This window comes from Pseudorasbora parva, chromosome 3, assembly GCF_024679245.1.
Source record: "Pseudorasbora parva isolate DD20220531a chromosome 3, ASM2467924v1, whole genome shotgun sequence".
NCBI classification, from domain to species: Eukaryota; Metazoa; Chordata; class Actinopteri; order Cypriniformes; family Gobionidae; genus Pseudorasbora; species Pseudorasbora parva.
In genome coordinates this window covers 52,585,669-52,604,624 of record NC_090174.1, presented here as the reverse complement: position 1 = coordinate 52,604,624, position 18,956 = coordinate 52,585,669, and the positions used below count along the sequence as shown (strand labels likewise).

Genomic DNA, 18,956 nt, shown 5'->3' with positions numbered 1-18,956 from the left:
GAAGAGAGGCTTGAGTTTGTTGCCCAGCCCCATCCACGAGAGGCATCAAAGATTGCTCTTATACATCACGTCAAGGGTTACTCTTTTGCCACAAGTCCACTTTCATATGACTTGAGGGTAAGTAAATCATGGTGAGTAAATAATTTAATTTTCGGGTGAACTATCCCTTTAAGGTTCGAGATAATAATAGGCAATAGGGTTCATTGATAAAATGTTTTGCGATTTAAATGTTTATTGTAAAACTATACATTTAAAGTGTATATTTAAACATTACATTTTGTAAGAAACTACATCACTTTGTTGCTTCCAGCATGACTTCATACAGTCCTTACTTATAATTGGAAATCAACAGCTGTGTGTCTAACACTTTACATTTACAATTATCAATTGACATTTTAATTCATAGTGACTGAGTGCATTCAGACATCCAGTATATCGTTCAAAACAGAGCTGAAAAAACTAATCGATTTAATCGATTGAAATAGAACAAAATTGATTATTAAAATAGTTGTCAACTAATTTAGTCATCGATTATTTGGTAAATAACTTTTATTTGCCATAAGCGGCTGATTTAGTGCATTTTTTCTAAATCTGCGGTGACCAAAGCGTGGCAGTAATGATCCACCGGAGGTTTTAGTCAGCCAGCACAGCAGGAGAAATAGCCAATAGCTGGCCTCGTTTTATGTCACGTGCTTCCCGCACAGTATCTCTCTTAAGACGGTAATCTAGCACCTGGAAAGCGTACCATTGCTAACCAAGCCATTACCTGCTGTTAGCATCCCATTGACTCCCATTCATTTTTGTGTCACTTTGACAGTGAATAACTTTAGATCTAAGGTGTTTAAAGACTCCATTTGTCCATTGTTTATTTCTAAAGAAACACGACAAAGTGTAAGATACAAGGTAATGGAGCCTTTTATACAATCGCCCTGTAGAAGCTGTTTTTGTAAAAATAGGCTAACGATTACGTCATAACAAACGCGACTGTCGCATAGTAAAGAAATTACCGTATAGACCTGAGGAGACGCTCACAGGCAATCTTTTGCTCTCTATGATGCAGTCGGGGGGACGTGGAGACAAAGTCCGATAAAGTCAAGAGAGAAGAATGGGAAGAAGACCATAGTGAGCCAAAAGAAACGGGACAAAACATTTAAACAACGTGATTCAGATTTCACATTGCACAACTACTAGAAGACTTACAACTGTCAGATCGGTTGCTCACGTCAAATGCTGTTTCATGCATACTGAGCTTTTTACACTGTTAAAGACTTGGATTCCCATTAGGCTTGGGCGGTATCCAAATTTTGATACCGTCAAACCTCCTCCCTATTTTACCTCGGTATACGGTATTACCGTGAATAATTAAAACATTATGATGTAAGGCTCAGACAGCGTCAACAAACTGTTGGCTTGGCTTATATATATATATATATATATATATAGGCCTATATTTTTATTTTATTTTTTACATTTGAGCCCCTGCCCCTGAGAAACTCTGCACGTTTTATGCTTACCGTTATGAGACAATTGTCAGACAATTGACATTTTTTTTTGTGAGTCCCATGTCCACTTGATTTTTGTGGAGTTCATGCTTATTGCTTACATTGCCAGCTGTGTGACAAAAGGCTTCGGCAATATTACAGCATAGTCCGAGGGTGCGCTCGGTTTTTCATCCACGCAGCAGTGAGTGGATGGTGGTTTCGGATATGCGCCCTTAGGTTCAAGGTATTTCCATCTCTCGCGGTCATCTTTTTGTTGCACAATTTGCAAATTGCCTCGTCTGTATTTACCGTCAAAACCCAAAATACTTCCAAACTGCAGAAGTTGTGTTCTTTTTCGATAATAACTCAGTGCCCGACTCGCCGTCTTTTCCCCTCTCTCTCTCTCTCTCTTTCTCATCCACGCTGTCACAACAACGCATACACATATTTAGGCATTTAATAAATAAATAGTATTTAATATGTAAATAGTTTAATTAGTTCAACTTATTAAATATTTAATAATTAATTGTTGATCAGCAATATGTAAGTTGATCTGTTTTTTGTTTTTTTTGACGGTTTGACGGTATTGAAACTGATACCGTTGCTATTTTTAGATCCCGCGGTATACCATTTTACCGTATTACCGCCCAAGCCTAATTCCCATCCTAAACATGGACAAAGTTTCAAAAACTAAGTTGGACGTTTGATGGAGTATTTCTGTGTCAAAAATACTCCTTCCGGTTTCTCACAAGTTTTGGAGAGTTTTTTTCGTTCATGGGTCTGCTTGACATCAACGGGTCTGAATGTCCTTGTATGGGCCGTACGGGCTCTTCTCCTGGGTTATATTAGATAGTAAACCCATGTTTTTATTATAATAAAACCATGCTTTTGCCGAATTGGTTAGCATTTGTATAACCACATACATATAATATATTTAAACTATGGATTTGTAGCAAAACAATGGTTAATTTGTGGTTACCATTGAATAACTACAATAGCCCTGTTATTTACTTTTTTATTAATGTTATTTTTGTTTGTTTTGCTCATTGTAAAACCATGGTTCATTTTTGTAATAGTGAAATATTCACTATGTGTGTGTTCAATAGCACTCAGCTGACACATGTTTGAAGGACAGCATTGGACAGAATGTGGAATATTGTTTTGTCAATAAAATAAAAAAATAGCCATTTTATCCAATTACTCAAAAAAATAATCGATCAACTAATCGATTATCAAAATAATAATTTGCCCTATTTCAAAAGTTTGGGGTCAGTAAGTTTAAAAAAAAAAGTATGCTTTTATTCAGCAGGACATTTATAATGTTACAAAAGACATCCATTTTAAATAAATGCTGTTCTTTTAAACTTTCTATTCAAACATTTCTGAGGAAAAAGTACTGCAGCTTGCACAAAAATATTAAGCACATTGTTTTGGCTGAAATAAATTGAACAGGAGAAGCAACACAACATCGGGACGATCCATCTCTGTGGTATCTACTGTATTTAGTGGCCTGTCAACATTTGTGTGTCTTTACTCGCAGTTTATGAGGACATGATTCGGTTTATGGACTATTGTATGCGACTATACCTTAGCAGTAGCAAGCAAAACGGTTTTGCACGTCAGACTAGTGTAACGTTATACAGAGAACAACAATGGAGTAACCGTTAGCGCATTTGAATGACAAAGCACGCTTTGTGAGAACGCTAGGTTTATGTTTGGATGATTTTACAATAAACAAACTGACACCTATAGTGGTCAGCTAAACAAATGTATTTAAACACCATTGATAAATTAACTATACACGATCGTGTCGTTTACTGATGTTTACTCATGCGACGATAGCCAACAGCATCGACATTTGAAGCAGTTTTACTCACCGCCTGCTTCCAAAGCAGGACCGAACCTTTATCGTCACCGCTCCATCAAAAACACACTTCTTTGGTAACTGTTGATTTGGTAAAGTCCTGTGACAGCAGTGACCATGGAGATCCACTTTTGCGACACGATTAAAGCGTGATGTTGTAAAGCTTCCCGTCATTTCTGCGTTCAAATCGGTTAAAATGCTGCGTTGCCTTCCCGGAATGCTGTGCTGAAGCGTTGAAGTCGCTTGACATCACTCATAGGAATAAAGTGAAGCGCGGTGGGACAGAATTGTTGCACGGACGACTGGATCTGCACTTGAGAGTGTGTTTATGGGCGTGCATTTCCCCTCTTGCTCTAGTCACGCGCGCACCCTTCGGGGAGAAGAGCGCGTACGGCCCATACAAGGATCTTGCGCTTTATCGACGTCAAGCGGACCCATACTCAAAAAAACCTCTCCGAAACTTGTGAGAAACCAAAGGGAGTATTTTTGACACAGAAATACTCCATCAAACGTCCAACATTAGTTTTTGAAACTTTGTCCATGTTTAGGATGGGAATCCAAGTCTTTAACAGTGTAAAAAGCTCAGTATGCATGAAACAGCATTTCACCCCCCCTTTAATCAAATAAATGCAGCCATGGTGAGCATAAGAGACTTCTTTCAAAAACTTTTTTTTTTTTACCGACTCCAAACTTTGAACAGTGGTGTATTTTACAAACAAAATCAACCAACATGATGAAATTGAGGAATGCACTTTCAATTTAAAAGCTTGTAGTAAAACGTAGTGAATTTGGTGTGAACTGAAGCTAGTCAGTTTTAGGATTAGTCAGAGATCCGTCTCTACATATCTACAAACACTTTTTCTAGCTAAAATATAACCAGAGGAATTCAATGCCTTGAATTGTATGGTCAATAATTAGGTTGAGGGAAAATGGAGGGAGAGTGGGCAGGAGTGTAAGAGAGAGGGAGTTTTGTTGTTTCCTGTCATCGAATCAAAGATCTAATTCTGTCCATTTCCCACACAAGCACACAAAGACATGGATACTTTTCCTTCAATTGTCCTGACTGTCCTTTGCGCTTTCTGCCCTTCCTGTTTATTTGCAGTTCTCCTTTACCTTTCCATGGTTTCTCCTTTTCTTTTGCTTTCTAAACTTCTTATCTCTCTTTCTGGTTCTCTTTTTTTGTCTCTTGCTCTATCCCTCCCCCATTCTCCTTCCTCTTCTATTTGGCCACAGGTCAGCCCCCACGCCTCTAATGGTCAAAGGTCAAAGAGCAGAGTATATAAAGTAAGCACAAGGAATTCTCTGCACCGAGACTCTAAACCTGCTCAAACGCACAAATATGCACACAACTGGAACCAATGTGAGTGTGCTTAGCCTCAAAAAAAAAAAGAGCCTAAACTCTTTAAGCTGCAGCAGATAAACATTTAATAACCAAAAAGATATTTAGAAAATCCATAAAAATATATATTATATACTATTGCTCAAACTCATTTTACAGAATGCCATAAAGTAAACTTCTGTGCATTACACACAGTTTGTGTATCTGACATAAAGCTACCTCAAATCAGGTGGTTTGGTGAAGAGTGCTGTGCTATTACTAATTAAAAGACTGAAGTACAATTTTTTTTTGTCCTTGTAAACAATTAAAATGGGCAGTGAAAACATTTACGTTTAACTTTATTAAGTATTACGGTAGCACTTTACAATAAGGTATAATTTGTTAACATTAGTTAATGTATTAACTAACATGAACTAATAATGAACAATACATTTGTTACAGTATTTATTCATCTTTGTTAATGTCAGTTAATAAAAATCCATCTGTTCATAGTTTGTTCATGTTAGTTCACAGTGCATTAACTAATGTTAACAAATACGAAATAATGCATTAATACATGTTGAAATTAACATTTACTAAGATTAATAGCCTAAATACTGTATAATTCTTGTTCATTAGGTCATGCTACCTAAAGTGGTTAACTAATGAAACCTTATTGTAAAGTGTTACCAGTATAACATGCAGTGGATGAACAATAAAATGAAAACCAGGTGTTTCGGTTTCATTGTCCAACCCCTGTATGTCATGTTTACAAAAGTAGGGACATGATCTGGGATCTTTTGACGTATACCAGTAAACATCTACCAAGCAACCACCCAGAATACCCTAGCAACCAAATAGCAATGTGCCATTCAAAACACTCAGAACAAGAACACCTCAGCAACTGCAAATCAACACCTTGGCGACCACAAACAACAACCTAATATGACGGCAATGACATTTGCTTGGATAAACACTAAATTTAAGAACAAATCTTGTTTCATTTGAATTTGGTAAATATTCTATAACGCCAAGTAGATTCTTGTTTGCCAGAGTACAGCGGGGCTCAGACTACATGAGTTTCAGGACGATTTATGGCAGATTTACCCCTCCCTGACATTCAGAGAAAAAAAACTGCATCCAGGGCATCGGTCGGTTCCAATGTTCGGCCTAGATTATCTAGTAATGTGCGGCATTTACAGATCTGCTTACAGGCACATCAGGACCACCCTGAAAATATCAAGCATGTTTAATATTTAGAATTTTAAATGGTGATGATAACTATGATTACGTCAGTACTTCCACAATAGCTAATGAGAGAAAAATGTACACGGAGACAGAAGTGACGGAACTTTTGAAATGGCGAACGCAAAACAAGCAGTCCGTCGGAAAACGGAAATGGAGGAACGGCTGGTCGAAATATGGCAACAACATTTAATTTTCTCGCTACAAAGAATAAGTACTGATTTCACAATCGGTTAAGATTTAAAAACTCCTGTAGTCTGAGCACGGGTTTACAGACTTCTAGACAGCTGCTCTTTGAGAGAGAAAAAGAAAGGGAAAAAAGTATGATTAGCCACTTTCGTATGTGATAAATCAGGAAAAGGGACACTACAGCAGCTGCCTCTTTTAAAAAACAAACACAAACAAAGAGGGGCTCATTTTGTTAAGATGTTGAGAGGGAGCTTTGCTGTGAGCAGCTGAGCAACTCTTCAATGCTTTTCAGTCTCTGTGGGCTGATTTCCATACCTTAGCTAACCTCACAAAGAGATGTGCAAACACAAACAAGCTCCTTAACACACAAATGTGTCACTGATGCATAGTGTAACAAAGAATTAACTCCCATTACTCAGTAGTCATGTGAAAATGTTAGGACACACTATTGAATTCCATGGTTTTAAAATTTGAGAAATAAAACCTCAGGTGAACAACAACAGGACATATTACACGGTGGCATTATGTATTTAGCGAAGTCAAGATGGAAAAACCACGTGTGACAAAGTTAGACCCCTATCATTCAATTGTCAGTAGATTCACTTTTATCAGCAATAACTTGAAGAAATCATTTTCTGCATGATTTATCAGTCTCTCACATATTCTGGAGGAATTTTGGTCTACTGTTTACAACATTGCTTCAGTTTGTTGAGTTTTGTGGGCATGTACTCTGGTCACAACATTTCAATCAGGTTGAGGTCTGGACTTCTACTGGGCCATTGCGACACCTTAATTCTTTTCTTTTTTTTAGCCATTCTGTAGATGTGGTCTTTGGATGAGCTTTGGATCATTGTCCGGTTGCATGGCCCAATTTTGGCCAAGCTTTAGCTGTCAGACAGATGGTCTCCCATTTGATTCTAGAATACTTTGGTATACAGAGGAGTACATGGTCAATTCACTGACTGTGAGATGCCCAGGTCCAGTGGCTACAAAACGAGCCTAAAATCCACCGTCATGCTTGACTTTTTGAATGAGGTGTTTGTGCTTTGCTCTTTTGGGTTTCACCAAACCTGGCGCTGTGAATTATGGCCAAACATCTCCAAAGGACATTGTTCTAGAAGTCATAGTTTGGAATGATGGAACTTTGCATGCCTAAGCCGTGCTCCCATGTTTTTTGAGAGAGAATAGGCTCTTCTTCTTTTAACCCATGCAAAAAATGCCATACATGGCCAATCTTTTTCTAATTGTACTGCCATTAACTTTAACATTTGACATGTCAACTGAGGTCTGTAGAGTCAGTGAGAGGTGTAGTTATTGGTTTGTCTGCAAATCTTCTGAGCATTACAATTTGCTGGGACCTCCACTCCAGGGAAGACTGGCAACAGCCTTCAATGTTTTCTACTAGTGAATAATCTTCCTCGCTATAGAATGATGGACCTCAAATTGTTTGGAAATGGCCATTTAACCCTTCTCAGATTGATGGCAGCAACAGTTCTTCTCTAAGATCATTGCAAATTATTGTGTTAACACACACCTGAAGGCTTCAGACCAGCAAACTGTCAAAACTTCAGCTTTTATAGAGGTGATCACACTTGCTGGAGATCAGTTAAATCAAAGGCATTTGATTAGCAGTGCCAGACTGCTACTTACCCTCTTAATTTCTATGTTAATAGATAGGTATCCTAACTTTGTAACCCATGGCTTTTCCATTTTGGCTTTATTTTTGCTAAATAAATGACATGTTGTAATATGTCATGTGTTGTTGTTCATCTGAGGTTTTATTTTCCAAATGAAGACCTGAAAAGGACCAGATGATATCCTAATACAGAAACCATGGAATTCAATAGGATGTCCAAACATTTTCATATGACTGTACATTAAAACAAAATATGATAATAAACTTAAATATAGTAAATAACAAAATCAAGTAAAGATTAATGCACTAAGTGTATTGTGTTGAAAGGACTACATTAATGCTTTAGTGTGTAATGTTGCTGCTTGAGCATAAACAGTATCTGCAAAGTTACAGCGCTGAAAGTTCAATGCAAACGGAGATAGTCTTTCAAAGTTACAAAAACGGCCAGTTTCGACTACAACAAGCTTATTTTCCGGGTTGGTGACATCATAAACCTTGCTATTAACATAAACACTGCCCCCGTGAACACACAACAAAGTGGACGAGGCCACGTCGCAGTCATTACGGAAGAGAGAGCTGTTGTAGTTGCACTAGACTAGAGTGTTGCAGACATGCCATCGAAGCCCCAAGTGACACCAGCCTTCTGTGTTTGGCCTTCCTCGGGACGCTGGACTTCGGGAACAATGGTTACAATGTGTGTTTAATTCAGTTCCTGCTGATTACTAGGGCTGTCCTCGACTAAGGATTTAGAAATTCGAATCAGAATTGTCGAATCTTTCTATGGTCGACCGATAGTCGAATCATCTATGTGTGTGTGAATGGGTTAGGAGGGGCACGACACTTGTCAGCAGAAGTGTAAAACTCTTTTTAATTTCCTTTACACACTGCACACAGCAACAACTTTTAATAAAGCGACCAAAACTGCCTACCAACTGACAGACGAACTGATGGCTTTCTTATTTAGGTTTAAATAGCCTAAAAGGTAATGTGGTGGATAAACATTCATAAACCGTTTTCATATAACATGTTAAAGCTGCGATCGAATTACAGAACATCACACAAATATATAAAAGAACATTTTGATAAACAGACCTAAAAAATACCTGCCTAGAGAGGAAAAGAACACTGAGTGCGTTTACATGCACGTTCTTAAGGCGATTGTGCCTAAAGGGGGGTGAAGGACGCAAATTCATTCTACAATAACAAAAATTGGTATGGCAATATGGCAATATGCCCGTAATGGTAAGGGGCGTGGCATTTTAACAACCTGTGCTTGGCACTTCAGCCAATAAAAATACATGAAACTGCATTTGGCCATCTAACCAATCTAAGACCATTGCGTTTTTCTGAGGGATGGGCTTCATAGAAGCAGGAAGCAAACGAGACAGCGGTGTGGCATAAAGGTCAAATATAAGAAAAATTCTGCTTAAAAAAAAAAGAAAAAAAGAATAAGTATGTTATATTGTGCCCCATGAACACAACCAAGCCTATAAGACACCACAGAACCACCCCTTTAAAATCTACATAAATTGTATTTATATAATAAGAGTTGTCTCATTTGAGACTCTTTAAGAAACTTGCCCTATTGTCAGGTGATTACAATCCAGGCAAGAATCGAAGGATGAAAAGAGACGTGTCAAGACAGGACAGGTAAGGAATGAGTCTAGGTGGACCAATAACAGGTTAACAGATAGAAATTAAACTGTTGCCCTGCCTTTGAGTGTTAAATTCTCCAAACAACATTTGCAGATTACATGGATAGATATGTAACATGCTTTTTATAGGGGTGGAATTCATGATTTGGGGGCACCAAGCAAAATTTCCAGGTATGAGGCCACAACACACCATACAGGGCCTTGCAAAAGTATTCGGCGACCTTGTGCCACATTTCAGGCTTCAAACATAAAGATATAAAACTAATTTTTTGTGAAGAATCAACAACAAGTGGGACACAATCATGAAGTGGAACGAAATGTATTGGATATTTCAAACTTTTTTAACAAATCAAAAACTGAAAAATTGGGCGTGCAAAATTATTCGGCCCCCTTCAGTTAGTGCTTTGTAGCGCCACCTTTTGCTGCGATTGCAGCTGTAAGTCACTTGGGGTTTGTCTCTATCAGTTTTGCACATCGAGAGACGATTTTTGCCCATTCCTCCTTGCAGAACAGCTCGAGCTCAGTGATGTTGGATGGAGAGCGTTTGTGAACATCAGTTTTCAGTTCTTTTCACAGAATCTCGATTGGATTCAGGGCTGGACTTTGACTTGGCCATTCTAACACCTGGATATGTTTATTTTTGAACCATTCCATTGTAGATTTTGCTTTATGTTTTGGATCATTCCCAGTCTCAGGTCTTTTGCAGACTCCATCGGGTTTTCTTCCAGAATGGTCCCATCTTCCCTGTCCCTGCTGAAGAAAAACAGGCCCAAACCATGATGCTGCCACCACCATGTTTGACAGTGGGGATGGTGTGTTCAGGGTGATGAGCTGTGTTGCTTTTACGCCAAACATAACAATTTTGGTTTCATCTGACCAGAGCACCTTCTTCCACATGTTTGGTGTGTCTCCCAGGTGGCTTGTGGCAAACTTTAAACAACACTTTTTATGGATATCTTTAAGAAATGGCTTTCTTCTAGCCACTCTTCCAGAAAGGCCAGATTTGTGCAGTATACGACTGATTGTTGTCCTTTGGACAGAGTCTCCCACCTCAGCTGTAGAGCTCTGCAGTTCATCCAGAGTGATCATGGGCCTCTTGGCTGCATCTCTGATCAGTCTTCTCCTTGTATGAGCTGAAAGTTTAGAGGGACAGCCAGGTCTTGGTAGATTTGCAGTGGTCTGATACTCCTTCCATTTCAATATTATCGCTTGCACAGTGCTCCTTGGGATGTTTAAAGCTTGGGAAATCTTTTTTGTATCCAAATCCGGCTTTAAACTTCTCCACAACAGTGTGTTCCTTGTTCTTCATGATGCTCTCTAAGCTTTAAACGGACCTCTGAGACTATCACAGTGCAAGTGCATTTATACAGAGACTTGATTACACACAGGTGGATTCTATTGATCATCATTAGTCATTTAGGTCAACACTGGATCATTCAGAGATCCTCACTGAACTTCTGGAGAGAGTTTGCTGCACTGAAAGTAAAGGGACCGAATAATTTTGCACACCCAATTTTTTGAGTTTTTGATTTGTTAAAAAAGTTTGAAATATCCAATAAATTTCATTTCACTTCATGTTTGTGTCATTAAAGTTTTATATCTTTATGTTTGAAGCCTGAAATGTGACAAGGTCGCAAAGTTCAAGGGGGCCGAATACTTTCGCAAGGCACTGTATATGCACGCTTTCACCTTTGCTACCCTTATTTTGCGGTCTTTCTCAAAAAAAAAAAATCTTTTAAATTTGTAAACTACATGTCAGTTATTAATGTAATCTGTAAATGTTGTATTTTCTCATTGTGAAGTATAATAATTAATAATGAAATCACAAATAAAAACAACTGACAAATTCCTTCAATTATTAGTGCAGCTCCACTCCACTAAACTTCTGGCCAGATACCAAACATAGGGCCACAAAAGTACACTTTGCTAGCCTTTTTGACAGTACATTACTAGTCGGGTAGATTGCAATCAGTTATTGATTCTAAAATGCATGACAAAAATTGTAGTTAGCAACGTAATCCATTACATTACACATTTAAGGTAATATAATCTGACTACTTTTCGATTACTTTTGACCTAACTCATTTATCACATTGATTTGAGTAGGATAATCTTGTACCATATTGATACAGAGAAAGAAAAGTGATTCCATTCATTGTTCTCAACAACATGAAATGCATTAAATATTACATTGCGTCAGGGTTTCCCACACTAGTGAAAAGCTATTAAGTAATTATGTCATAAAAAGGTAAGATTATAATAAAAATCACTTACTAAAAAGTTTAAATATTTTATGTGTTTACCTTCATGTCATGATGTGACCATTAACAACATCAGGGAACCGTTAACTTAATTGTATTGTTATTTATTATTACTATTGACAACTATTGATTAAGTAAATATATCAGGTCAAAATAAAAAAAAGTGGGGAATCCCTGCGCTGCATGTAAAAGTAATGACGTTTGTACATTTTAATGTGTTTGAAAGACAAAAGCCTTTTCCTCACTCTCCTCACAAGCTCACAGCGCTCTTTCTGACAGGGGTTTTGGCCAGAAAGCAAGGTTTGTCATTCATAAACACTGCCTGTGTGCTGTTGTACATCTGTCGTTCATGGACTATACTCACCGGCACATAGCCAGGAGAGAGTGGCTCATAGTAGTGCAGTTTGTGTTGTTTTTTTTTTTGTCTCTCTTTTTTTTTCCCTGCTCCACTAGGATACCTGTGTTTTATTATTAAAGGGATAGTTCACCCAAAAATTTACATTTGATGTTTATCTGCTTACCCCCAGGGCATCCAAGATGTAGGTGTGTTTGTTTCTTCAGTAGAACACAAATGAAGATTATTAAAGGTTTGTTCACCCAAAAATTAAATTGATGTCATTAATGACTCGCCCTAATGTCGTTCCACACCTGTAAGACCTACATTCATCATCGGAACACAGTTTAAGATATTTTAGTCCCAGAGCATAATGCAGTTAATGCCCACTTTACTGTCCATGTCCAGAAAGGGAATAAAAACATCATCAAAGTAGTCCATATGTGACATCAGTTGGTTGATTAGAGTCTCTTGAAGCATCGAAGATACATTTTGGTCCAAAAATATCAAAAACTATGATTTTATTCAGCATTGTCTTCTCCTCCATGTGCCTCCAAGAAGAATCAAACGGTTATTGAATCAGTGAATTGATCAATGATTTGGGTCGCCAATGTCACGTGATTTCAGCAGTTCGGTTCGTGTCAAACTGCCAAACTGCTGAAATCACGTGACATTGGCGACCCGAATCATTGATCGATTCACTGATTCAATAACCGTTTGATTCTTCTTGGAGGCACATGGAGGAGAAGACAATGCTGAATAGAATCGTAGTTTTTGATATTTTTGGACCAAAATGTATCTTCGATGCTTCAAGAGACTCTAATCAACCAACTGATGTCACATATGGACTACTTTGATGATGTTGTTATTAGCTTTCTGGACATCGACAGTAAAGTGGGCATTAACTGCATTATGCTCTGGGACTAAAATATAAAATATCTTAAACTGTGTTCCGATGATGAACTAAGGTCTTACGGGTGTGGAACGACATTAGGGCGAGTCATTGATGACATCAATTTCATTTTTGGGTGAACTAACCCTTTAACTCCGTTTGTATGTTTAACATGCTTGTATGATGCATGTCAATGGGGTGTATTTCTATGAGATTCTATGCTCAATCACGTACAGTACTATTGCAATGGTCCACAAGTAATTCACGTATGCATTCGCAATATGCAAAAATAACGTTAAAATTTTAATAGTGAATCTTGAATTAACAAAAAAAGGATTAATGATTAAAAAAATTCATACGTGCAATATTTTTGCTTTAAGCTTTTGGGTATTTTTGGGGGTCCCATGATTCCCTGCTGCCCTAAGTGGCTGCATAACTCACTTCTTATTACTCACTTATACAGGGTTAGTTCACCCAAAAATGAAAATGACCCCGTGATTTACGCAAAAAATCCATGCTATCTGTCAGAAGCTAGTTGTTTTACTTTATAAAAAGTTTTAAATATGTATATTTTTCTTACAGAAACGCATCGTTTCATTTCCGAAGGCCTTTATTTACCCCCCGGAGTCATGTGGATATCTTTTATGAAGGAAACATGCCATCAAAATATCATTCACTATTCAAGAGAGACAGGACACTACTTAATATACCGCTGATTGTATCAATCTGAAAGATGATAGGCATATACACCTGTGAGTAACCCATGGGGTAGTTTTCATTTTTGGGTTAATATCCCTATAAATCCACCCCATTTATGTACAAAAACAGAAGTGTAATGTGATCAGATCTTTTACCTCCCATGAGCTCTTCCTCCTCTTCAGCTCATCACACTTTCTCAGTTTGCAGATCTGGTGTCCGATCTTTCTGTTCAGGCAGTTGCTGCATGTACCGCAGTTCTCTTTCTGCATACAAGGCCCACATGTGCCACATCTCTTCCTTTTCTTTTTCTGGGCTACCAAAGGCTCCATCAGTTCCTGGCTCTCCATCTGCGGCAAAGAGAACATGCCTGCTTGCTCATGCTCTGCTCTGATGTAGTCAGCTGCAGGAGAAACCACCCTTGCGCTCTTGGCCCCGAGGAAAACTTTATGGTCCTCCTCGTCCACAGGGAATTCATATACGTCCTGGACAGGAGGACCAGAGCCATCCTTCAGCTTGTGCATACTGAGGGTCCCACTCTCCTTAAGGATAAGAGAGTGGTAAAAGTGGCCGCTAACGGCTTCAAAATAGAAGGTAAAGTATAAGGTTCTTTACAACACAGCACAGACCAGTCCATAAAGTGTGTGTGCTGTGTTAAGACCACAAGGAAGAAAGTTTGCAAAGGGTTTTAAAGGGTGGCGATGGGCACAAGAGGCACTCCTTACTTTGAGGAGACAGTTCTGGCCATGATGTCATTCACCTGCAGGTGCAGGAATGTTAGGGATAAGGCCACAGGTGATGAGGAGCATCTCTCTACCTCACAAACTTGATGTCATTTGGATGTAGACAGAAAGCAGTTCAGCTCATTGCCACTTAAGGCAGTTGGGGGACTGTATGGAGAGAGAAAGAGAGTGAGAAAAAGTATGAATAAGGATTTTTGTATGGATTAAGTTTTGGGTGAATTAACTATTGTCAATAAAGCAATTTTTTTAATCTAAAATTAAACATGCTTTATTTGCATGAGTGTAAACGATACATCTGGGATATTTGATGATAATTTAACATTTGATCCTCATGTATAGAATATGGTTAAAATGTCCTTTATTTCATCTCAGAAACATTGCAAGACTGTTATTGCCCCATGTTATCTTTCTCCATGGCTGAAAAACTGATCAATACGTTTGTATTTTTCACACTATTGTAATGCTCTGTTCACTTGGGTCTCAAAATCTACCCTAAGCAAATTACAATATATTATAAAATCAGCTGCCAGAATCCTGACAAGGTCCAGGGCAAGTGAGTACATCACTCCTATCTTGAGTCCTTGCACTGGCTCCCTGTCAAGTTTTGCAAAGATTTTAAAACTCTAATGCTTACCTACAAGGCCTTGCATGGTTTAGTGCCATAATATCGGTCTGAACTTTTAACCCTACACCCCAAGACGAAATCTCCGCTCTTCCGATTCTGGCTTTTTTTAATTGCCTTCCACTCGTTTATGCTTTATGGGTGACCAGGCTTTTTCTTCTTGGGCTCCTAAATTTTGGAATTCCCTTCCTACTGAAATTAGTCATGCTGAATCTTTTAGTGTTTTTAAATCTTCATTTAAAACTTTTTTTTAGGCTAGCCTATACTTTTTTCCCTTTTATTATTTATGTATGTTATTTCAATGTATTTTATTTTAATTATGCGCTTTGAGGTGCAACTTTTAAAATGTGCTACATCAAATAAAGTTTATAATTATTATTAATATTGCCAAAGCTTGGAATATATGTACAAAAAAATACAAATAAAGATAAAAATAAAAAGAAGAACATATTACATCATAATATAAAATTAAATAAACAGTGTAACAAATTAGAACATGCATTATCTCTCTATATATCTCTCTACCTGTCTGTCCATCTTTTAATCTATCTATCCATATTTTTATCTATCTATCCATCTATCCATCTATCTATCTATCTATCTATCTAAAGGGAACACATATATGATTGTGTAGTATTACGTGTTTTAAAGGTTAAGTCAAAGACTCATCTCGTGACCATTGTTCAGTCTTGTTTAATGATCTGCAAACGGAAAACCCCAGTGAAGACACAAATATGACGATAGGTAGCCTACTACGTGTGAAATGTGAGAAAATGCTCGGTAAGAATGGCGAATCCTCATGAGACACAGACACAGCTCTACACAGTTCTTTGTTTGTCCTCTATGAGTCTCAAAGCAGGACTTTTTCGTTCGACGCTCTTTGTTCAGCGCTTGGGGACCGTCAATAAACTCAAATATTTTAACAGTAACTGCGGGTCACGCAGCACACGTATTGTGCATTACTGTTAAGGTATTGTATAGTTAAGATCAACGCCAGTGAAGGGAACGTTATGATTCGCAATGGCGCGTTAGTTATTTGATGAAGTATGTGTAAGGTAATAGGATCGATATAAACACTGCAGCGTAATTAATACGGTCACGGTAGCGCTATATATATATATATATATATATATATATATATATATATATATATATATATATATATATATATATATATATATATATATATATATATATATATATATATATATATATATAGCCTATGCATGTCATCCAATCTTCTTCAACTTAAGGCGAGTATGACTTTTTTTTATAGTAGGGTACATAGGATAAGATACAGTCTAAGTTGCACAGACTAGTCCAAATAGACATTAAAGTAGCCCTGACAAAATATTTGTTTTACGGTGCATTCGATTTAGTAGCTAGAATATAAGAATGATTGTTTTATTTAGGCTAATAGAATATATGACGGCACAAGATATAGCAATGCTTGAGTAAGCAGAAAGTAGGCTAAATGCTTAAGTCAGCAGAATTTAGAGTTTGTACGCGGTTTCTTAAACCTTGACTCAATATTTCTTTTTTTTCTTTTTTTTGACAAATTAATAGCATAAAACGCACCAATAAACCACGTAAACATATTGAATATCGAACAGCAAATTATTATTATTATTATTATTATAAACTTTAAACAACTCTAGAACACACACACACACACACAACAGAAAATATGTTGTGAATCCAGTAGGCTAGAAGTAGGCTACTGGATAGTGTTACAAGCACTCCCTGGTTATTCAAGTACTAACTTGTAGATTAAAAACTTGATAGGAGATTATATAAATTAAAGAAGAGAACCTGCTGATTCATGTGAAACAGTTCTGTCCTTTAACCCTTTGACCATAACGTCCACCTGAAATTATACTTACATGTGAAAATAGTTTTTGTCTTGCAAATCCGTCATATTTTTACACTGACACTGTTACCTCATGATGATGGTAAAAGTAATTGCACCCCTGTAGGCAAGTTATAAATGGCTAACTAACGGCGTAACTCGCCCTGTGTTAAAAAAAAAACATTTAAGGGTTAATCTGCCAGTAGTGACTGATCTTTTGAATGAACCTAACGAAACGACAGTAAAATTAAGAGTAAAATAACCCGTAAGAACCCTATTAGAATGGCAAAATTAAAAGTTTACCCTGCTATCGTCAACTGCCTTATCTTTAAATGGCCCAAATATAAAAACCAGCCAGTCAAGTGTGTCGCACGCGCTCTCTGAGACATGAGCACGTGGCTCCCCACTCAGCCGGGCGCTTTAACTGGCGGCAAAAACGAAGAGTTCAGGAAAAGTGTAAAAACCGGCGATGATCGTTTAAACTGCGACACATACACGCCTGTATTAGCCTTTCCGATTTATATTGACATACAAGTGACAGTTTTCCAGGGAAGAGTGAGAGAAACGACACATCAGCAAGGCCCCCCCTCTGAATAAAGAAAACAACACCCCGGGGTGCGAGTCGCAACGTTGCCTGGCGCAATTTGTTACAAAGAAACAAAATAGAACATTACTGAGTGAACAGAATGTTACATTTATAACGCAATCGACACGTTGTAACAAAGACAATTCCAACGTTTTCGGGTGTTGTTGTTACATTGATAGCTCTCATTATCACCCCATAATACAATCGAAAAAGTTATCAGTAATCGATGTGTATTGTGCTAATCACCTCACATTAGGGATTCAAAAACGTATACACAGCAGAATACACATCTTTTGTTCAGAGTCAAATTTACCTTTTATTTGTACTTTTTACCTCAGAGAGGGGGGAAAAAGTTTCCAAATATAAAGAAATAAAATGCAGGAAGGACTTACCAAGCGATGGAAATGTTCTCGTGCGTCTTGTCAAACCCCATTTAGATTAAAACGATGATTTGCTTAAAAATATTACATGCATATAACAATTACACACGACTAGAATGAGTCAAACGTTTTGATCTTAAATGCAGTGCAAATGAGGGGAAAAGGGAGAAGTTAATTTGCTGCACGGGTTAAAAAATAGTAAACAGCCCGAACATGACATGGCGAATTTCACGACAAGAAAAAAAGTTGCCATTTCATTATGGGACAGACCCTTTAACTTTCTTCTAAGTCTCGTCTATGCACTCTATGGAAGTTTTGGAGTTAAAAGACGATGAGGAGGAGGAAGGAGAGGCGGCGAAAGACTGAAGTAAGTTGCGGAATGGAGTTCAGAGAGTGCCGTGGACCGATGGGGTTAAAATTACGTCATCGCGGTGACTAGCTGTCTAGATTTTAACTCTTCTTAAAGTTAACAGAACTTTAAGAAAGGAAACATGTTAAACGTTCTCTAAAAAACTAATGGGTACATCACATTGCCAAATCATCCTTACCATGTGGTCACGTTATTCTCTAGATATTAACGTAATACACATTTTTAATTACAATATTTCTACAATTTGCCTGGTTTAGGAGATGCACACTGCCAAACATAGGGCGTTTTATGTATTTATTTTTTATTACATAGCACTGTAAACAGTTGTATTTGTCTGAAAAACAGTAGGGAGGAAAGAAAACAACACTAATAGCAGCTAAAAACTAAATTCACATCTTTCCCACTCAGTGTACATTTCATTCAGTTTCCATAAGCAAACCAACCGTCTATAAATCATCATCATAAAATCTCTAAAACTGCACTGTAATTGACAGGATGGATGCAAGTGATGTGCTTCGAATCCATAATTTTTTAATGCATGTCGCATTCCGGATAAGACAAATGACACAATCAAGCATCACATACAGCATTATTATGGATTGTTATGGTCAGTTATGCTTTGAATAGGTTATGGTCAGATATGCAATAAATAGTATAAGAACAAAAACATACAAACAAAATAGATTTATACTGTCAAAACAGTACAGTAAAAAAAAAATAAAGAAAAGCTTCAGTGTTAAACAATCTGAAATATGGTTTAGTTTGCACACAATCATTGGGGACGGAAACCAAAATGATAATATAAGATTATTGTTCTGTAATGCAGAAAAGGAGA

The 18,956-nt window shown here is 37.5% G+C and overlaps 1 protein-coding gene across 1 annotated transcript in view; it reads right to left on the bottom strand.

Moving 5' to 3' along the window:
- Nucleotides 1-18,213, bottom strand: part of tet3 (tet methylcytosine dioxygenase 3) — a 57,060-nt gene extending 38,847 nt beyond the window's left edge. The window contains exons 1-2 of the mRNA XM_067439451.1: nt 17,764-18,213; nt 13,730-14,461 (exon numbers count right to left, since the gene is read on the bottom strand). Of these exons, the coding sequence (XP_067295552.1) occupies nt 13,730-14,095 (366 nt within the window). The 5' untranslated portion in view covers nt 14,096-14,461; nt 17,764-18,213. The remainder of the gene's footprint in view (nt 1-13,729; nt 14,462-17,763) is intronic.
- Between the last annotated feature and the right edge of the window lie 743 nt (nt 18,214-18,956).